We start from the raw sequence: 20,107 nt of genomic DNA on the forward strand, positions 1-20,107 counted from the left end.
TACTACAGAAACATCACTCCACTGCTCTAGGGTCAGCGCTCAAGTGGAAACCACCCCAGAAATAGCTAGAACACTAAAATGAGTCAACAGACATTAAAACTTCAGAAAACTCCTGAAGGAATGCAGGACCAAGGCATGAGAGGCATGGATTGGACATCCTTGATGCAAAAATCCTAAATCCGTAATATGGGCATTAGAGATGTGTATCCTCCAGCGCAGGGACCGGCTAATGGGGACAAGGATGTGGCTCACCTGACAGCGTGGGGGAGGGGAATGTAAGTAGCCCATATTTCTGCAGTTGACATTGAATATTTTACTGTTCTTAACATTTATTTCAAATTAAAAAAAAAAAAAAAAACATCCAGTAGCACATCTGACCTGGAGGAGAGCAGGACCATGTCCGCAGGAAGGTACTGCCCATTGAGGACTTTCACGACGTCACCCACTGCCACCTAGAGGCCAGGAGCAATGCAGGAAGGAAAAGGGTGAGAACGGCGGTTAGACATGGGAAGGGAAGTACCACCTAACTTAGGGGGTTAAACCAGAGAAGCCCCAACTACTGTGCTGGACAGGAACAGAAGCAACACACTCCCAGCCAGCTGACGGACACAGTGAGTCTAAGGGTCAAGATGGCAGCGCTCCCCAGTGACACAGGCAGAGCTCTCCTGCTGCAGCCCTCATGGCCAACAGGAAAATGGGCACCTACGGTTTTTTCGGTTTCCTATTCTGATCACGCTGCTTTTCTCTTAGAAACCAAGAATTCTAGGTTCTTCTATGTAGAGGATCATGTCATCTGCATATAGTGAAAGCTTGACTTCTTCGTTTCCGATTTGGATTCTTTGATTTCTTTGTCTTGTCTTATGGCCTCAGCGAGTACCTCTAGAACTATGTTGAATAGCAGTAGAGAAAGCAGACATCCTTGTCTTGTTCCAGATCTCAGTGGGAAGGGTTCCAGTTTTTCTCCATTCAGTATGATGCTGGCATTGGGTTTTTCATATATTGCTTTGATTATGTTGTGGATTGGTCCTTCTATGCCTACTTTGGTTAGGGTTTTTAGCATGAAGTGGTGTTGGATTTTGTCGAACGCTTTTTCTGTATCTATTGATACTATTATGTGATTCTTGTTTTTCAGTTTTTGGATGTGGTGTATCACATGTATGGATTTCCGAATGTTGAACCATCCCTGCATTCCAGGGATGGAGACTGCCAGAACTTATACGAGAGTTTGGTAGAGTGGCAGGGTACAAAATAAATGAACAAAAATCAACAGCCATAGTGTATGCAAATAGCCCCAATATGGAAAAAGATTTAACCAGCAAGGTGCCATTCAAAATAACAGAGAAAAGTATGAAGATTCTAGGAATAAATCTAACCAAAAATACAGGAGACCTTTTTGAAGAAAACTACAAACTACTTAAAAAAGAAATTGAACAAGACCTCACAAGATGGAGCAACATCCCATGTTCCCGGATAGGCAAAATCAATATCAATGAAATGTCTATACTGCTAAAAGCAATATATACATTTAGCGCAATCCCAATCAAATTGCCCAAAACATTCTTCATGGAACTGGAAACAATGATACAAAAGTTCATCTGGAAACACAAAAAACCACGAATAGTTAGAACCATTCTAAAGAATAGGAAGTTGTCAGGGGGAATCACAGTTCTGGACCCCTGGACATACTATAGGGCAGTGGTTATCAAAACAGCCTGGTACTGGCACAAAGATAGAGAGGAAGATCAATGGAGCAGAATAGAAACAACAGAAGGGAGCCCACACAGATACTACCAAATAATCTTTGACAAAAAGACAAATGACAATCCAAGCAAATGGGAAGGTCTTTTCAATAAATGCTGTTGGAACAACTTGGTTGATAGCCTGCAGAATCCAAAAGATAGACCCACATCCCTCACTAAGATACACTAAGATCAAATCTAAATGGATAAAAGACCTAAACCTACATCCAGAAACCTTCAAACTTTTGGAAGAAAATGTTGGAAACATCCTGCAAGATTTAGGTGCAGGCCCCGACTTCCTAAAAAGGACTCCAAAAGCACTAGCAGTCAAGACCAAAATAAACAAATGGGACTTCATCAAACTAAGAAGTTTCTGTACAGCAAGGGAAATAATCAACAAAGTAAAAAAGCAACCCACAGAATGGGAGAAGATCTTTGCACACTACATAGGTGATAGAAGGCTAATCTCCAGAATATACAAAGAACTACAAAACAACCAAAATACCAAAAAGAATAAACCACTGAAGAAATGGGCATGGGAAATGGGTAGACATTTCACAAAGGAACAAACCCAAATGGCAAACAAACACATGAAAAAGTGCTCAAGTTCCCTGGCAATAAGGGAAATCCAAATTAAGACATCAATGAGATACCATGTAACACCAATAAGATTGGCCCAATACAAAAAAACACTAACAACACTTGCTGGCGAGGTTGCGGGGAAAAGGAAACCCTATTCCACTGCTGGTAGGCCTGTAGGTTGGTACAACCTCTTTGGAAATCAGTATGGAGAACACTCAAACAACTCAAAATCTGCATACCATATGATCCAGCAATAGCACTCCTAGGAATATATCCAGAACACTTGTTTTATGAGAAACCAACATGCACTCCTATGCTCATAGCAGCACAATCAGTAATTGCAAAAACATGGAAGCAACCAAAATGCCCATCAACAGAGGAGTGGATAAGAAAGCTATGGTTCATCTACTCCATGGAATACTACTCAGCTATTAAAAAAAAACAAAATGCAGTTCTTTGTGGCCAAATGGGCCAAACTGGAAACCATTATGCTAAGAGAAATGAGCCAATCCCAAAAGGTTTGATAACACATGTTTGCCTTAATTTAAGATGATATGATGTCAATATGAAAAACAGTATATGTAAAATGTAATACTATAATGAAAATAGACATGAAACAGCTGAGTGGCAGCCTATGGCCATTTTAAGGTGGATAGAACCCAGTCGTGTATAAACCAAAATTGAAACGTCAACGAAGGAGTCACAGGATGTGGTAAAGAACTTGCATTTTTTTTACATGTTGGTTGCTCAATACTATGTCAATTAATTCCATAACATTATAAACTGTTGCTGATGCTAAAAAAAAAAAAAGAAACCAAGAATTCTAAGTGATACGATACTGGTGGGAAAACGATTGGACTGTAGAAGGTAGTGGCGGCCCAGTTTAATTTTTGTAAAGAGAAGGGAGGCTTGCCGACAGGCACCGTTCTAGTGCTTCAGATTGCTTCTCAGCAGATGGGCAGGTGTAAGAAACTGGGTTCAGCACAGAAAACAGCACCCAAAATGAAACTGCAGAACCACTTCACATGCAAAGTTAGTATCCAACTTAAAGTCATAAATTAACATGAAATTTAAAAAGCAAAAGAACAAACTATTAGCTTCCATCAACTTTAAAAAAAAAGAAAACCAGATACTACAGAAGATTTCTAGCATCCCATACACAAAACCTAGGGATACTTATGCAAATTGGAAGAGTGTTTTAAAAGTAAAAATATTTTATATGAATGGTTGAGTTACCCAGAAAAAATCAGAAGCGATTAGTTTTAAATTACAAAAACCAAAGAATTAGTCATATTTTCTAAAGGAAAAAAAAAACTTTTTTTTTTATAAGCAAAGTGGTAAGAAAAATTACGGCTTTCTCCTCCTCAAATTTTCTAAATAAAGAATAAAGACACATTTATATCCCAGGAACCACTAAAAAGTTTCGTAAACAACCTCTGTCATTTTGTCTGAAATGGTTTATCTATTCACTGTTCTTATGAATGATTTTCCCTTGCATGTCTGATGCCATTTGATAAAATCAGTATAGTAAGAAAAAACAAACACACTGCAAATCCCACAAGGTTCAAGTGTCTTGATTTTGCAGAAGTGCAAAGATCTGGGAAAGCCACTGAGATGTGCCAGACAGTTGGGCCTGGCCGCTCCCCCACTGATCAGTGATAGTCCAAGAGCTGGCTGTCTGAGCTTCAGCATCTCTGTTAGTGCTTCGGGAACCCAAAGGGCAGCCAATCCCTCTGGCCTGGCATCTCTGGCACCTAGGACTGCTGCCCTCTTCCATAATCCCTTCCTCACTCTGTCTGTTGAGCTGTGCAGCTGTGCCTGGCTCTCCAGACACCTCCCAGACCTACATCAAGAGCATCCACCTCGCCTGGTAACTTGTTAAATATGCTAATTCTGGTGTTGCAGTTAACACAAAGTCTGACAGCAGAGGGCTCAGTGATCTTGGAGGCTGCAGCCCTCTAGGTGGCTGGGACACCTGCAGAAAGTACAGACCCACTGCACTGCAAGACTGCTCAAGGATGTGGCCCCATGTTCTATTCTTACCGTGCAGTCTCTGGCACATGCAAGGAGTTCTACTGAAACTACCAAAACGCATTCAGAATTGAACCAAAAATGTAGATGGCATGTAACTGGTGTTAACACCTTCCTCCATGTGTGTCAGGGATACAGTAATGAACTTCAGGAGCTGTTCAAGTCATCAACTTCTTCATTTCACCCACTATAGGTGCCTTTATGGGGTTGGGAAGAATCCTAAGGCAACAGAAGAGCAATTCCCAGTGCTGTGGAAACCCTTGGATCCCCACAGCCTGGGGAACACTGACCCTGTGGAATCAAGAACGTCCAGCCATCAACTGAGAACTCCCCAACTTCACTTCCAAAGGACAGGGAGGACAATGAATGTCATACAAGACTTCTGGATGGGGCCCTCAGCGTGGCCTGGCGGCTAAAGTCCTCGCCCTGAATGTGCCAGGATTAAATACAGGCGCCGGTTCTAATCCCAGCAGCTCCACTTCCCATCCAGCTCCCGGTTTGTGGCCTGAGAAAGCAGCAGAAGTTGGCCCAAAGCCTTGGGACCCTATACCCGATTGGGAGACCTGGAGGAGGTTCCTGGCTCCTGGTTTTGGATCAGCTCAGCTCCAGCCGTTGTGGCCACTTGGGTAGTGAATCATCAAATGGAAGATCTTCCTCTCTGTTTCTCCTCCTCTATGTATATCTGACTTTCCAATAAAAATAAATAAATCTTAAAAACAAACAAACAAAAAAGACTTCTGGATGGCTGCGAAGAACTAAGAGCAGTGGTTCTCCCACACAACAAAGCAAAATAAAACAAAAATTAGGTGATTACCATAGGTGTCGTAAAATGAGCACTTTCTTTAAAGTTGAGAAGGGGCATTTCAAAAACAATGTTTAATAAACATTTAACATTTTTGTAAAAAAAAAAAAAAAACTATTTTAAGTTACTCTTCCAAAAAGTTGTTTTCCCCTGATATTGGCTTAAACAGCTCTAGATGCTGGACTAAGGAGGGTCACACACCACAACAACCAACCAACTATTCCATCAAAGGACCTTTCAAATGCCATATTGCATCAATGTGCACTTTGCAGTTTGCAAAGTTCTCCTCACTACTGTCATCAGAAGCAGCCACTGCTGGTGACATGCACTACCACTGCACAGGAACAAATGGGCTGCTTCCTGCTGTGTCACTCATGGTTCACGCTCCTCTGCCCCTTAAAGGCATCCCAAGTAACACTATCAAAAGTTAAAAAAAAAGTCAAGAATTTGGATTTAGATTTACATAGTAATACAAGATTGGCAAAAACAAAAATGTTCCTTCATATGGATTTAGAAATCAGAAAATGTTTTTGAGAACTCAGAAACATCTTCTGGGAGTAAAGGTATTCCCAGCATGACCCGTGGGGTCCCATTCCAGAAAGCAGGGACAGAGCACACGAATCTCACATCTAAGGAAATTTCAGGGGGAAACTCCATCGGATCAGGCTTGCATGATACACAGGGCCTGTGTCTCCACACACTCTCCACTGCAGTCTATGCTAGCAATTCCTTGCGAGCGCCCAAGCCCAAACACTCTGGTATAACTTTAAAATCAGTGTTTACCTCCTTCCACACAATGGTATGCCACATACCATTTCTTAATACTGAAAAAGAGAGAAACAACATAGTAATTAATATAGGTGATAACCAAAGTCAGATCATCTTTCAAAACTTCAAATGACTCCCTTTAGAATTCCCTGATTTACTCTCATATATGTCATCCTTAGGTAGAAAGGTATAACATCTTCCCGCACAAAACGGAGCCTCCAGCCCCCATACATATCCACGTTTATTCTTCACATAAAGTAGAACTACTTTCAGCCCAAAAGGAAAAATAGCTTGCTGCTACACAGCTTATAAAAATAAAACACAGAGCTGTTATCATAACAATCAAGATTATCTAAAAAGGTAGGAAGAGGGAGGTAGAGAGAGATTATAAACGAAGCCTATGAATGCTTAGACTCTGTATGGACATAAAAACTCTAGTTTCTGAAAACACATTTTCTAAAATCCTAAAATACACAAATCCTGTTCAAATCTTAATCATAAGATCAATATTTTCTTTGATTGGTTTGTTATCTTACTATTCTTGTAAGCAATTACATAAATAATTTTTCTAATTTGCCTCAATGGCAATAACTACTTAAAATTTCTTTCACCTGCAGGTCTTATAATTTAAGTTTTTATAATGGAAAAAAATAATCCAGCGTGGCATCTTACCTATTGTTTTCTTTTTGTTCACAGCATTGTCTGCCTTATGTCGCTTCTGTTACAGAAACAAAGAGAGAGTTCTCATATTCACAAGTCCCAGATGAATAATTGAAATAGCAAACAATAAGACCAGGGAAAAAATAAAACAGAGGGCACGTTATAAAACTTGGATGACTGGTTTTGTAATCCAGTGCCTGGGGCTAAACTTCCAATATCTCAGTTTAAAGGATTACACTTATTACTGACAACAATGAACAAGTGTATGAAAGTTCTCACTCCTCCTTTGTTTAAGGGAAAATTAAAAATTATCCAGGATAATTACCCAATAACAATCAACCGAATTAATTTTACTAACAAAGTCCCTTTGCTCTGACTCGCATAGTGTTCATTTGTCTACCTATTCCCAGGAAGACACAAGTTTGTAGATGGGGAGACAGAGGGGAGAAGGGAGAGAAAGAACAGGAACGTGGTTGTTAAGCTGAACTTAAACTGAACCTGCAGACACACTTGGGCAAGAGAGAGCAGAAGACACCTGTAAAAGCCCTCAGGAACAGCAGGTGCACTGCTGCTGGCCTGAACAACTCATTGCCTAACTAGTTACCCAGATCAGCACCCTCTAACACAAGCTATGTAACAAAAATCAAAGGAGGCTGTGAGACCTCACATCTGCAAACTCTGAATGTTTCAGTGTCACTGTGTAAGTGCTTAAGATACTCTGTATGCATATTCCCTCCCAAAGGCAGAGGTCTAGCTTGAGCTCCAGCCCAAGTTCCCACCTTACACCTTCCACCCAAAGCACTGTATAGACCCTGTATCTCATAGAACGTTTGTAATAATTAAAAACAACACTTACAAAATCTTCTATGATCTCTTTGATGCCTGCAATTGTTAAAATAATGATCAATGGCACCAGGGTGGTATATCGTCCTGTTGGAGATACGTCTGGAATTTGCTGCAAAGCAGAGGATACAGAGGGTAATGAGCAACCCGGAACCTTCTCCAAAACAAAGAACCGCAGCACTCACAGCCTACTCTTTCATGTTTGCTTCATTTTTGAGACATTAAAATGATTATCCTATTTTAAAAACTAGTTTTGCATTCTACATATTTTTTAACCTTTTATTCAATATTGGCTGTGTGTCTGGAACAGAGGAAGAGGTCAAAGTTGACAGGAGGGTCATTTTTCAACATCTGTTTTAGTAAATGCAATTAGCTTTAAATCTGTACGAAGAGGTCTCTATACAAAAATCTCATTTGTTCATGATCAAACAATAAGGAAAAGCTAATAAAATAAGAAGCAAACTAGATTGAAGTGTTTCAACTGTAACACTTTTCCAGTTAGCCAACAACTTTGACAAAACCTGACTCTGCAGCTGATGATGTGAATTCTGAGTAACTTACAAGGCATTACCTGTAATAAGGCAATGAAGAGGAAGAAGGCATTAGCAGCTCTTCTAATCTGCTCGTACAAGAATCGAGGTAGAAATGTCAACACGCTGTACTTGGCTGTACTGGAAGCACAAAGAAAAATGACACGGTCAAGTACAGATGCAAAGGGTTCCAACACTCACCATTGTAAAAACAAAATGTTTCAAAGCTCAGGACAAGAACTTATATTTTGTAAAAGACTCAGGTGACAAGAATACCTCCAGGGTGATTTTGTTTTCAAACTCTGCATACAAGTGAGGCTTAGTCTTCCCACAGTGCCTGCAGGGACCCATCTTTGAGAAGCTGTGTGCTGCGACCCACAGGCAGGGGACAGTGCACAGCCTTGCCACAGAGGTTTTATGTTGCTGTTATAATGAAGAAATTCCATTCCTCTACACTCTCTTGTCTGACCACGTTCGCACACACACACTCTTTCCTCTCTCTTTTACCTGTCTTCCCCATAATCAGCCTTTCTTTCTTACTCTTGTCGTTTAAAACACTTTTGCCTCCATCAAGCTCACAGGACGGTGTTTATACCTACTTCACCCTGTGTCCTATGTGTCTACAATCAGCTGCATTTAAAAAAATGCCATCTGTACTGACTACGTATGATTTTTTTTCTTACCATTATCCCTGAACAACACAACTCTATACATAGAATCTATATTTCATTGGGTAGTCTTAGTATTTGAGAGATAATTTGAAGTTTACTGGAGGATACACACAGGTTACATGTAAATACTACATCATACTTAGTGATGTGAACATGCTCAGATTCTAGTATTCATAGAAGGTTCTGAAACGAATCCCCCACAAACTGCCTCTGTTTCCCCAGTCCCCAAATACATTTCGGAATGAGTGAGAACAAGAAGGTTTACTGCAACTCCCGCTTTTCCAGTGCAAAGCACCTGGCACACAGTCAAAGAACAGCAGAACAACCTTGGAGCATAAACTGATAGACTAAGGGATGAAATGAACCAAACGTCCTCAGGCTACTGACAGGCTTATTCAAATTCACACCAGAAAAAAATTCCTCTGATTTCTTTCTCTCTCTCTCTCTCTCTCTCTCTCTCTCTCTCTCTCTCTCTCTCTCTCTCTCCCTCGTTCTCTCTCTCTCTCCAAGTGCTTCAGACTCTATACTTTCATGAGATACATTCTGCAATGATTATCTAGCAGGTTCCAAACGCACAATACATAAGAAGCACCAAACAGAAGGCCAAAGGGCTCGGGAGATGGACTATGTCAGGGGCATGTGTACGGATGCAAGACCTGATCACATGCAATTCCAGAATGACAAAATCAAACCAAAGCTGACACCTCAGAAAAGACAGCAGCCAGAAGTCATCAGACAGAAGAAGCAGCAGCCTGGGATAACATTTATGCCACTGCTTCAGGGAAAATCACCCTCATGGTTCAACAGAAATCATAATCTGCCTGAGACGCACACTCTGAGCTTTCTTCTGTCTAAAAGATGTTTGACACATTAAAACCTCCTTTAAAACAGTTCCTGTTAAATCAGCTGACACTTGAAAAGAAAATCACTGAATTAGCTAGAAAGGTGTTTTTCTGGAATCTTTCGTCATTTATGTAACCCTGTGGGGAAACAGCATGTCACTATAAAACTCTGATAGACTAAATTAGTTGATGTCAAGCTCTTTAAGAAGTATGACAAATATATCAGACTCATGTGCACATCAGCTCAGGCTGCAGAGCTTTCTTAAACCACAGCTTAGAGGACTCGAAGTCCAATGGAACAACATGCATTCCTTTCTAGCAGTAATGAACACCAAACTAAGGCAACCAGCACTTACCAGGAAGAAAAGATGAACTTCACACATTCTCAGATAACACCACAGAAAGTGTGGCACAAGTGGCGTGACTGTAACCTTGGAACCTAAGGCTCCATCTATATCACTATGAACATGCCTTATCTGAGAGAAAAGCACAACAAGCTTAACACATGGGTACGTCCCGGCACTCAGAAGTATGAAGTTCGGGCCAGCCTAGCAGCTAAAGTCCTCGCCTTGAACACACTGGAATCCCATATAGGCCGCCGGTTCTAATCCCAGTGGCCCCACTTCCCTTCTAGCTCCCTGCTTGTGGCCTGGGAAAGCAGTTGAGGATGGCCCAAAGCCTTGGGACCCTGCACCCGAGTGGGAGACCCGGAAGAAGCTCCTGGCTTCTGTCTTTGGATTGGCTCAGCTCTGGCTGTTGCAGTCACTTGGGGAGTGAATCTTTGGATGTAAGATCTTCCTCTCCGTCTCTGTTCCTCTCTGTATATCTGACTTTGCAATAAAGAAAATAAATTTACAAAAATGGGGAGTTCGGCAAGGAAAGGGATCCTGTTTGTGCCAAGAAACCTGAGGTAAGGAACTACAATGGGGGAGAGAAACGCACAACTGACTTTCACTCTAGAGGAAGGAAGACAAGACTGAAATCTGAGATATAAGTGGCATCAATAATTCAGACAAACTCACATCTGTTCACGAGAGGATTAGTGACTGGCATGAAAATATCATTGCATACATCCATCCCACCGTGTTCATGGAGGATTATGAAGCCAGCTCTTTACACAGCAAAACCCAAACAGGCTCAAGTCCTTGATAAAATGGCATATTATTTGCATTTAGCTACACAACCTTCCTATGCATTTTAAATAATCCTAGATTTATAGCCCCTAACACAATGTAAATGTTTTCTCAATAGTTGCTATTATTTAGAGGATAATGACAATTTTTAAAAGTCTCTACATGTTTGGTACAGGCTCGTTTTTAATGAATATTTTCAATCCATAGACTGAATCCACAGACGTGGAAATTCACAGATGTAGAGCCAATTGTCCTGTAACACAATTAAAGATATTCAACTATAAACAGCTAAAGTCAGTGCCCAGAAAAGTCATTCTACCAGAGCAAGCGCAGGGAAAAAACTTCTCACACTTCAAACACGTACAAGGAGTGGACACTTGGCATAACAGTTAAGACATCACTTGGCATGCCTGCATGCCACACTGAAATATGTGCATCCAAGTCCCAGCTCCGCCTGCAGTCGCAACCTGCTGCTACCAGACACCTTAAAAGGCCGCAGGTAATGAGCCCAATAACTGGGTCCCATCCACCTGGGGGACTCGGATCGAATCCCTAGCTCTTGGTGTCAGCCTGGCCCAGCCACAGATGTTGCAGCCATTTAAGGAGTGAAGCAGCAAACAGCAGGCATCTTTTACTCATCTTCCCATCTTTTTACTTATCTATCTTTATCTTTCTCCCTACCTTTCAACTGAATACAACAAATAAGAAAAAAATGCACATGTACCTCCCACAGAGCTTGATAAGACACAGATACCGTGTGCACAGGTCTGAGCTGTGCCCCAGACTCCGCTTGTCCAACCAGCATCCAGGCAAAGCCAAAGCTTTGAGTACTTGCTGGGGAGATACAAGTTGTTCAAAATTTCCATTTGAGTTCAATCTACTCATTAATTCATAAACAGTAAGATCATGTGTTCTAAGATGTTCATAAGACACATTTTATAATCCACTGAAATAGGAGACAGATTTCTGTAAGGCCAAGTGAGCAAACAAAAGCGCTTCCCGAAGAGTTTGCTCCCCCAGCTGACAATCACCCCCAAAAGAGTCCAGTCCACGCAGTGTGATTATTGTAATTCACGTGACTGCTCACAGCAAGGGAGGCCTGCCTGTATGTGAGTCCAAGGCATTTGCAGCTTTAGGTTCTGGGCACAGAGAAAGCAGGTAAGCTTCCTGGGGTCCATTCAGCTTTCCTACATATATGACATGAAGAAAAATGGGCGCTTTTACCAAATGCAGCCTTCCCAAACATCCTTCGACATGTCTTTGCTGAGCCCTAACTGTGCACACTGCTTCTTGCTAGCCTGTGAGGTCCCACAGAGAACTGCAAGGTCAGAAACCACAACTCAAGGAGACTGTACTCCTAGCAGACTGGTGATGAACACTGTGGAGGAAAGGCGACCAGCGGAGTAGGACACAGCCGGGGCCAGGGGAGTAGGACACAGCCGGGGCCAGGGGAGGGCGCTCTGTTCAGCTGAGCCATCAGAGGAGGTGTCATCCAAAAGATGCCTTGTGAGCTGAGCCCAAAGACGGGTGGAAGAAGCAGGAACAAGTCACACTGGGCACAGGGAAAGGACTTCACATGCAGCGTAAGTGGACAGTGTAGCATCACTGAGGTGAGAGGTTCCTGTCGCTCCTCACATCGGATGGGCGCGGAGCAGGCCAACGTGGGTGAGGGACTGCGGAGAAGTACAGAGGACACAAATATTGACGTAATAACCAGGGCCTCTGCACTTGGTCCTGCAGCTCACGTCCACACAGAGCTTTCCTCTCTTCAAGGAAGTTCTATGGGCAAGACACAATCTAATCACTTATCTATGGGCAATCCTCTCCCTAGGAACACGTGGCACTTGTATGCACAGGTAGAACTGGCTTCGCTCAGCAACTCTTGGGATCTTGAAGACTTGGGAAACAACCTACCAGAAAACAGGACATGGTAACATATGTGTGAACAGCCATCAGACTGCTATTAAATCAGCAAATGCTGCACCAGCCTGATCTCCGGAACACAGCACCATGCTTGGGCCTGATTTGCCACCTATGAGAAAAATGGAAGCAGGTGACTGGCCTCCGGGGGCAAGCTGAACCTGCTCCAGGATTAACTTCCCCTTCAAAGCAAGCCCCCAGAGACGATACTAGCTTCAGAGTCCTTTGCAAACGTGAAGTAAATCCACCTCCAAGTGTAAAGGCAGTACAAACCATACATAACAGTCTTGGCCTTACATGAGACTATATACTCCCTGTATCTGACTTGTGGACAGTAAGTGTTGGACAATGACTCAGAGAGTGAAGGCTCCTGGACACCTCTCCCCAAGAAGCTGCCTGCATGAGCTAAGCTGAACCCCACACCAAGATGTTCTGGAGCGTTCTGTTCCACACAGTCCTGGAAGACCTCGTGTGCCTTCTTAGTTCAGGATTATGACAAGCTGAAGACAAGCAGGCAAGATAAATATCCTGAGAAAGTTCTTCCTGTCTTCGTTAACAGTTCCTTGTATCCTTAAGAGTGCATAAGACGAGCTCCCAGGAAAGCATTAACAGGAGCCATTAAGGGCAAAGGCCCTGCCCAGGCATCCTCCATGACATCTAATGATGTCATGACATTTACAGATGTCAATGCAAGCTGGCAAGCACATGCCAGCCGAAAGCAAAGCCCATGTCCTCTCCCACTGGGCTTCAACTCCTGTGCCACTGCCTACCATTCCTCCCAAAAACATTCTGAAAATCTCGGCCCGACATGATGACTTAGTAGCTAAATTCTTGCCTTGCAAGTGCCAGAATCACATATGGGCATCGGTTCATGTCCTGGCTGCTCCACTTCCCATCCAACGCTCTGCTTGTGGCCTAGAAAATCAACAGAGGATGGCCCAAAGCCTGGGGACCCTGTCCCTGAGTGGGAGACCCAGAAGAAGCTCCTGGCTTCAGATTGACTTAACTTCAGCCTTTGCAGATACTTGAGGAGTGAACCAGCACATGGCAGCTCTTTCTCTCTGTATCTCCTTCTTTCTGTAGAGTTGTCTTTCCAACGAAAATAAATAAAATCTTAGGAAGGAAGGAAGGAAGGAAGGAAGGAAGGAAGGAAGGAAGGAAGGAAGGAAGGAAGGAAACCAACCTCTGACATAAGAATTCCTGTCGGCAGTGTCCATCCACACTAGCCTTGCTAGACCACCTTACAAGAAACATTCACTTCTTTCACTAAACCACTGTACGCTCACCATTTACAATAGGTCAGGAAGTTCACTAAATTGTGTTTTCTACACTTTCCTATTTTATCACATGCGGCAGGGGAGTGGAAGTGCCAGCTCCTGCCTTCCCTCCCAGCCTGCTCCCAGAATGAAATAATTGGGTGGGGGTAATGCTATCAGTGCTGTCTCTCAGCCCTTTATGACGGCTTGCAGCCTATTCATCACAAAACATAAAGGAAAAAGCAGGGGGCTGACCGCTAATCAATCCACTTAAAATACATCTTTGAATGATTAGACTCTAAAATTCCCATAAAACAGTGTGTGTGTTCAGCTTCCATCAGATATTTCATTCTGTTCTATTACTCCATGTGATACTGACAAATAACTCTGGTCATAGAAACCTTTATCACCTCACTTCTACAGAAACGTGAGCTAAGATGATGAAAACATTTTCACTATCAAACACGCTGCCCTGCAAATCTTCCAGTATGAACAACTCTTTCTGTGTCTCTCCTCTCTGTAAGTCTGTCTTTTCAATGAAAAAAAAAATATTTTTAAAAGTATAGTATTTTTAAAAGTATAGTTCATCATACAAATGAATGTTAAAAAGAGCAAGATCCATGAGTCCTGCCTCTTGCAAAAAAAAAAATTTCATAGATCTCAAAAATATGAGGTGGGCCATGTTATGCTACTTTCTCTTTATTTATTGCATAAGAGAGCTAATATTCAACCACTAAGAATGCCACAAAACAACAACAAAAAAAAAAGATAAAGAGAATTTCAAGAAGTTAGCCAATAGGGGCCAGTATTATTACATTGTAGGATGAGCCAATATTGTGAGTCAGCATCCTATATGGATGCTAGCTTCAATCTCCAGTGCTCCACCTGCGATTCAGTTCCTTGATAAAGTACCTGAGAAAGGATGGGAGGATGGCCCAAGGGCTTGGCCTCCCTCATCCACGTGGGAGACCAGAAGATGCTCCAGGCTCCTGCCTTTGGACCAGCCCAGCTCCAGCCACTGTGGCCATTGGGGAATGAACCAGCAGACACATTTCTCTCTCTCTCTTTCTCTCTCTCCCTCTCCTTCTCCCTCTCCCTCCCTCTCTCTTTCTTTCTCTCTACCTCTCTCTTTCTGTAACTCTGTCATTCAAATAAATAACTGCATTTAAAAAGAACATGATCTATTGGTTAGATTAAGACATTACAGACAAATTTGGCGATGTCGGCATCATGAATGTGAAGTGGTCCCTGAGTAGCCAGAGGTATACAAGTGCTCTAAGTTCATTTAAGAAGAGAACTGTCTTACAGGGAAAGAAAATCATACAATAAAACTTCCAAGAATATGAGAAAAAGTTTTTATTTTATTGAAAGAGCTCAGCAAGTAACCCAAACAAGAAACCCTTGTGAAAAATTTTAAACTAACAGTGCATCAAATATATTTAAAACACAAGAAGAAAAAGAGCTTATTTAGGAAAAAGAAAACATGACATTAAACTTCTAAGAGGCAACATAAACAGAACACTTTCAGTTTCAACACCCAGGCAGGCTGCCAAACTCTCAATCTAAGGTTTCACATAAGCTTTCTTAAGTTACCTACGGCAAGATGTGCTTCAACAATATCAGGCAGTAACCAAGAAACAAACAAAGACCCCGCACATACACACATATGTCCACGAGTCACAAGGCTCCTCAGTAAGAAGGCCTGTGGCTAACTGCTGTGTATGCTACACAGTTACAGGACAAACAGCTTCTCTGAGACGCCGCTTCTCAGGAGAAGGAGATCTCAGGAGGGATGAATGGAAAGTAGAATTGAGATGTTATGTTGAGACATAACTCTTAAAATGAAAGGTATTTGGGCCAGGCTTGGTGGTCTAGCAGCTAAAGTCCTCACCTTGAACATGTCCGGATCCCACAAAGGTGCCAATTCTAATTCCAGCAGCCCCACTTCCTATCCGGCTCCCTGCTTGTGGCCTGGGAAGGCAGTCGAGCATGGTCCAAAGCCTTGGGATCCTGTACCCATGTGGAAGATCTGAAAGATGCTCCTGGCTCCTGGTTTTGTGTTGACTCAGCTGCGGCTGTTGCGGTCACTTGGGGAGTGAATCAGCAAATGAAAGCTATCTCTCTCTCTCTCTCTCTCAATCTCTTCCTCTTTCTCTCTCTCTCTGTAGAATGTGGCTTTCTGATACACATAAATAAATATAAAAGTTTGGGAAATGGAATTTAAAAATAGATTTTATTGTGAAAAAATTTATAAATCTTATTTTTTTAAAAGATTTATTTTAGTTTTATTGGAATGTCACATTTACAGAAAGAAGCAGATACACAGAGAAAGACTTTCTGTCTGCCGGTACACTCCCCAAGTGGCTGCAATGGCTGGAGCTGAGTTGATCTGCAGCAAGGTGCCAGGAGCTTCTTCCAGGTCTCCCACACAGGTGAAGGGTTGCAAGGCTTTGGGCCGTCCTCTATTGCTTTCCCAGGCCACAGGCAGGGAGCTGGATGGGAAGTGGAGTAGCTGGGACACGAACCATATGGGATCCTGGCATATACAAGGCAAGGATTTTTAGCCACGAAGTTATCATGGTGAGCCTATAAATAATTCTTATAATATGTGTAATTAATTAATATGTTAAAATATTTATTTGTTTTACTTGAAAGTTTAAGAGGGAGTAACAGAAAAGAAGAGTTCTTCCGTCTACTGGTTCACTCTACAAATGACCACAATAGGCAAAGCTGGTCAACCTAAAGTTAGGAGTCAGGAGCTAGGAGCTCCCTCCAGCTTACCATGTGGGTACAGGGCCCCAAGGACTCGGTCATCTGCTGCTTCCTTCTCAGGCCATAAGCAGCGAGCTGGATCACAGGTGGAGCACTGGGACACGAGCGAGTGCCCACATGGAATGCCAGAGCCACAGGGCGACGGGTTAGCTTGCTGTGCCACTGTATTGGCTCCCAAATGTTTATTTTCATCTCCTTGAAAAAAAGAAAGAAGGAGAGGGGGAGAGAGAGAGACAAATCTTCCATCCAGTGGGTCATTCCCCAAACGACACAAGAGCCAGGGCTGGGTTAGGCCAGTATCAAGACCCCAGCAACCCATGTGGATGTCCCACATCGGCAAAGAGCTGGGTGAGTAGAACAGGCACCCATATGGAATGCTGGTGTATTGGGCAGATGACTAGCCTGCATCCCACCATGCAAGATGCCCTGCAGACAGACAGGCATATACACCAATCTGATAGAGCAAATAGTGGTTAATATGGGATCGTTTATGTAAAAGAACGAGGTGTAAAAAGCAAATGAAGTAGGAGAGTGGCAAACATAATGCGCAACTTCACTGACTCTGAATTCAGTAGGGTGAACCTTCGTCTATAAGCAAATTCCAAGAGACCATTTCTATTCTTAAACATCTAGTAGAAATCATATTTCCAAATTGTAGTTTTGAAATATGATGGGATGGCTGGGTTGAAACATCCAACAATAAGAACCAGATTGGGTTGAAGAACAGTCAGGAAACACCACTGTTCCTGCTAGGACAGGAGGTGAATTGAACAGGGCTGGCTCATGGACCCACTGGTATGCGCGAAACCTGGCACTGGGAGAGTTTCTGATGGAGGAGCCTGGGCAACTCCTCTGGCAGGACACAGTCCCTGCAGGTAAGCACAAGAAGCACAATAGGAAACAGCCCAGAACAGGCTACGGAAATTATCCCACTGGTATACACATGGCATGGATTGGGAGTAGACCAGGCTGAACCTGTTCACATCACCCGCTGGTGAGTCCGAGCACCAGAACAGAGTGTGGGTCGAGCCAGGTTCGGTTGCAACACATACTAGTACACAATAAGGAATGCCAAGGTGAGATGAGCCGTACCAGATGTGGTTGCAGCGCCCAAACAGCACATGTGATAATCAGGGGGAGTAGGCAAAGCTGACAGGGGAATGTGGGCTACCCTGCTGGACAACTACTTCCAATGGAAAGCGTGGGTCGGGATGGGGGCAGATCAGAATAGGCAGGGCTGTTACACCTGTGGGCCTCACGGTGGGCTGACTGTTCCGACTGGTGCAAGCAAAAACTAGAGTGGGTGAGGGTTGGTTGGGCTAGCCGCAGTAATAGCTGGCAGAGGCTGACACTTGGAGCTAATTCTGTCACGTCAAATGCCAGAACTACCTGGAGAGTGCATAATCTGGGAGTGAGTGTGGCCTAGAAGGGAAACAGTGGGCACCTCCTTCGGGGCTACCACTCTCATTGGACAGCACGAACACCAGGACAGGGGCAGGGGTGGGCTGGACAGAAGGGCACCTGCAGTAGGTGTGTGGGCTGGATAGTAGGTTGGTTGGGTTGAGCTGGGCTTCAATGCCCATTGACACGTGCGAGAGCTAAACAGGATATGCGACAGACTTGACAAGCCTGCGGTGTGTATTGGCAAGCATGGGAACCAGCGTAGGGGGCAGAACTGGTGGGGGTTATGGGGAGTCGCCCCAACTAGGTTGCAGCTCCAACCGGTTTGCATGAGGACCAAGTATGAAGTGGGCAGGATCGAACTGGACTACAACACCCGTTGGTTCACGAGGAAGACAGGGCTGGAAACAGAACGAACCCAGCAATCCCAACAACCAGCATGAGCATAAGCTGATTTTTGTGAAGGACAGTGTTGGACTCTGTACTAGCAAACCTGCGTAAGAATCAGGCCTGGGATCATCTCAGATGAAGTTTCTTTGGAGATCCCTCCAACTGAACTGCTGATCTTAGAACCCCAACCATGAAGAGACTGTCAGCCAGTGGATTCTGAATAGGGTTCATTGCGATTGGAACTGAGAGATTGGCAGCAATCCAGAACTGATGAACTATCAAAACTGTATGAGCAGGACCCTCAGAGCGTGCCTCCCGTTGGGGATTGGGGATGGGTGGGGGGATGGGTGGGGCTTTTCCCTTTGTTTTTTTCCCTGACCCCAGATACAGGGTAAAATGATATTGCTGTGGAAACAATGGTATTACCCACTTTCACCCTGTAGCCCTTGACACTTTGTTCCCTAATAAACTAAGTAAGATTATTAAAAATAATAATAATAAAATAAAAAATAAATGCTAAAAATAAACAAAAAACAAAAAAAAAAATGAAACATGATGGAAACCACTGAAGAATTAAAACCAGAAAGAGTTCAAAATGGTTGCCTTTGTTCGGGCCAGGTTGTAAGAGATGGGGTGGAGACTACTGAGGCTCATGATAAGCCTTTCCAAAGTTGTTGAACTTTTCACCATCTGCAAGTGTTATTTGAATAATAATTTAAGGTTTTAAATAAACACAAATAGTCTCCAGATATAACTTTTAAGGGACAGTCCATTCTCCCAGCTATTTTTGAAAAGGTTATACATAGTTAATTAGAACCTGGAGTTAGGCTAAAGATGTGGTTGGCTCTCACACTACTTCCCGCCAACAAAGATCTGGTGACCAACCCATCTGATAGCACTCCCCACAACCGCTTCCTTCTGCCAGCAACAACAGAGCCCTGGATGCTGGGTAAACAGGAAACTCGAGTGTGCCTGCAGCAGGTGAACAGCACACAAACCAAAGTGGAACACTCAGTGCCAACTTCTAATGTCCTCCCGGGAGACTGCCCGGGGCCTTTATCCTGTAACTCATACCCCACACCCCAAGGACGCTGAGAGTACAGCACTTCCCTTTAAATGCATATCCCTTTATTCTGAAGAGCTTTTGTTCTTGTTCAGAACTCTTAGCTTCTTTTCATCCTCTGCCAAATCCCCTGAATCATCAAACCACATCCTTCCCTTCTGGAGCCAATGGCCTAAGGAGTCATCTCTGACAAGCTTTTCCCCGTTTATGTCTCCCCAAAGTATACAACATCCATCCATCCATCCATCCATCCATCTCCATGCTACACATGTGCATGCGCGAGAGAGACAAAAGCATAGAGAAAGCAGTATTTTCTGTTATAAGGTGAACTTTACGCTGGTCACCAGTTGTTTCTTAATCACTCCAACAGATTTTGCAAGCTGAGTGCTCCCTGCATACCTCGGTCCAGCTGCATAGTGCCCTCTGCTGGCCAGTTGTCATAGAGTGTTTTCTGTAAGATAACCAGTCTCAGCCAGATGAGCTCAAGTTTTTCAGCAATGATCTAACTCAAGTCTACAGAGTAATAAGGAATACGGCAGGTCGGAGATGCTAAGGTAATGAGCAGCTAGCTGGACATGGGGAGAAAAGTACCCTACTTCACCACTGGTGGGAATGTAGACTAGTACAGCCACTATGGAAGTCAGTATGGAAAGTGTGAAGAGAACTGAAAATTTATCTACCATATGGCCACCTATCCCACCTCT

The 20,107-nt window shown here is 43.3% G+C and overlaps 1 protein-coding gene across 11 annotated transcripts in view; it reads right to left on the reverse strand.

The window, feature by feature from the left end:
* The window catches only part of LOC101536302 (phospholipid-transporting ATPase IB), a 633,219-nt gene that overhangs the window by 457,711 nt on the left and 155,401 nt on the right, over nucleotides 1–20,107 (reverse strand). For 10 of the 11 annotated variants that reach the window (XM_058670954.1, XM_058670952.1, XM_058670953.1 and 7 more), the window contains 5 exons: nucleotides 7,997–8,096; nucleotides 7,439–7,537; nucleotides 6,595–6,640; nucleotides 5,938–5,978; nucleotides 379–452 (listed from right to left, as the gene is read on the reverse strand). In XM_058670954.1, coding sequence (XP_058526937.1) covers nucleotides 379–452; nucleotides 5,938–5,978; nucleotides 6,595–6,640; nucleotides 7,439–7,537; nucleotides 7,997–8,096 — 360 coding nt within the window. The remainder of the gene's footprint in view (nucleotides 1–378; nucleotides 453–5,937; nucleotides 5,979–6,594; nucleotides 6,641–7,438; nucleotides 7,538–7,996; nucleotides 8,097–20,107) is intronic. The other variant, XM_058670962.1, reaches the window with a different exon arrangement.

The sequence above is a fragment of the Ochotona princeps genome, chromosome 12 (assembly GCF_030435755.1).
Source record: "Ochotona princeps isolate mOchPri1 chromosome 12, mOchPri1.hap1, whole genome shotgun sequence".
NCBI classification, from domain to species: Eukaryota; Metazoa; Chordata; class Mammalia; order Lagomorpha; family Ochotonidae; genus Ochotona; species Ochotona princeps.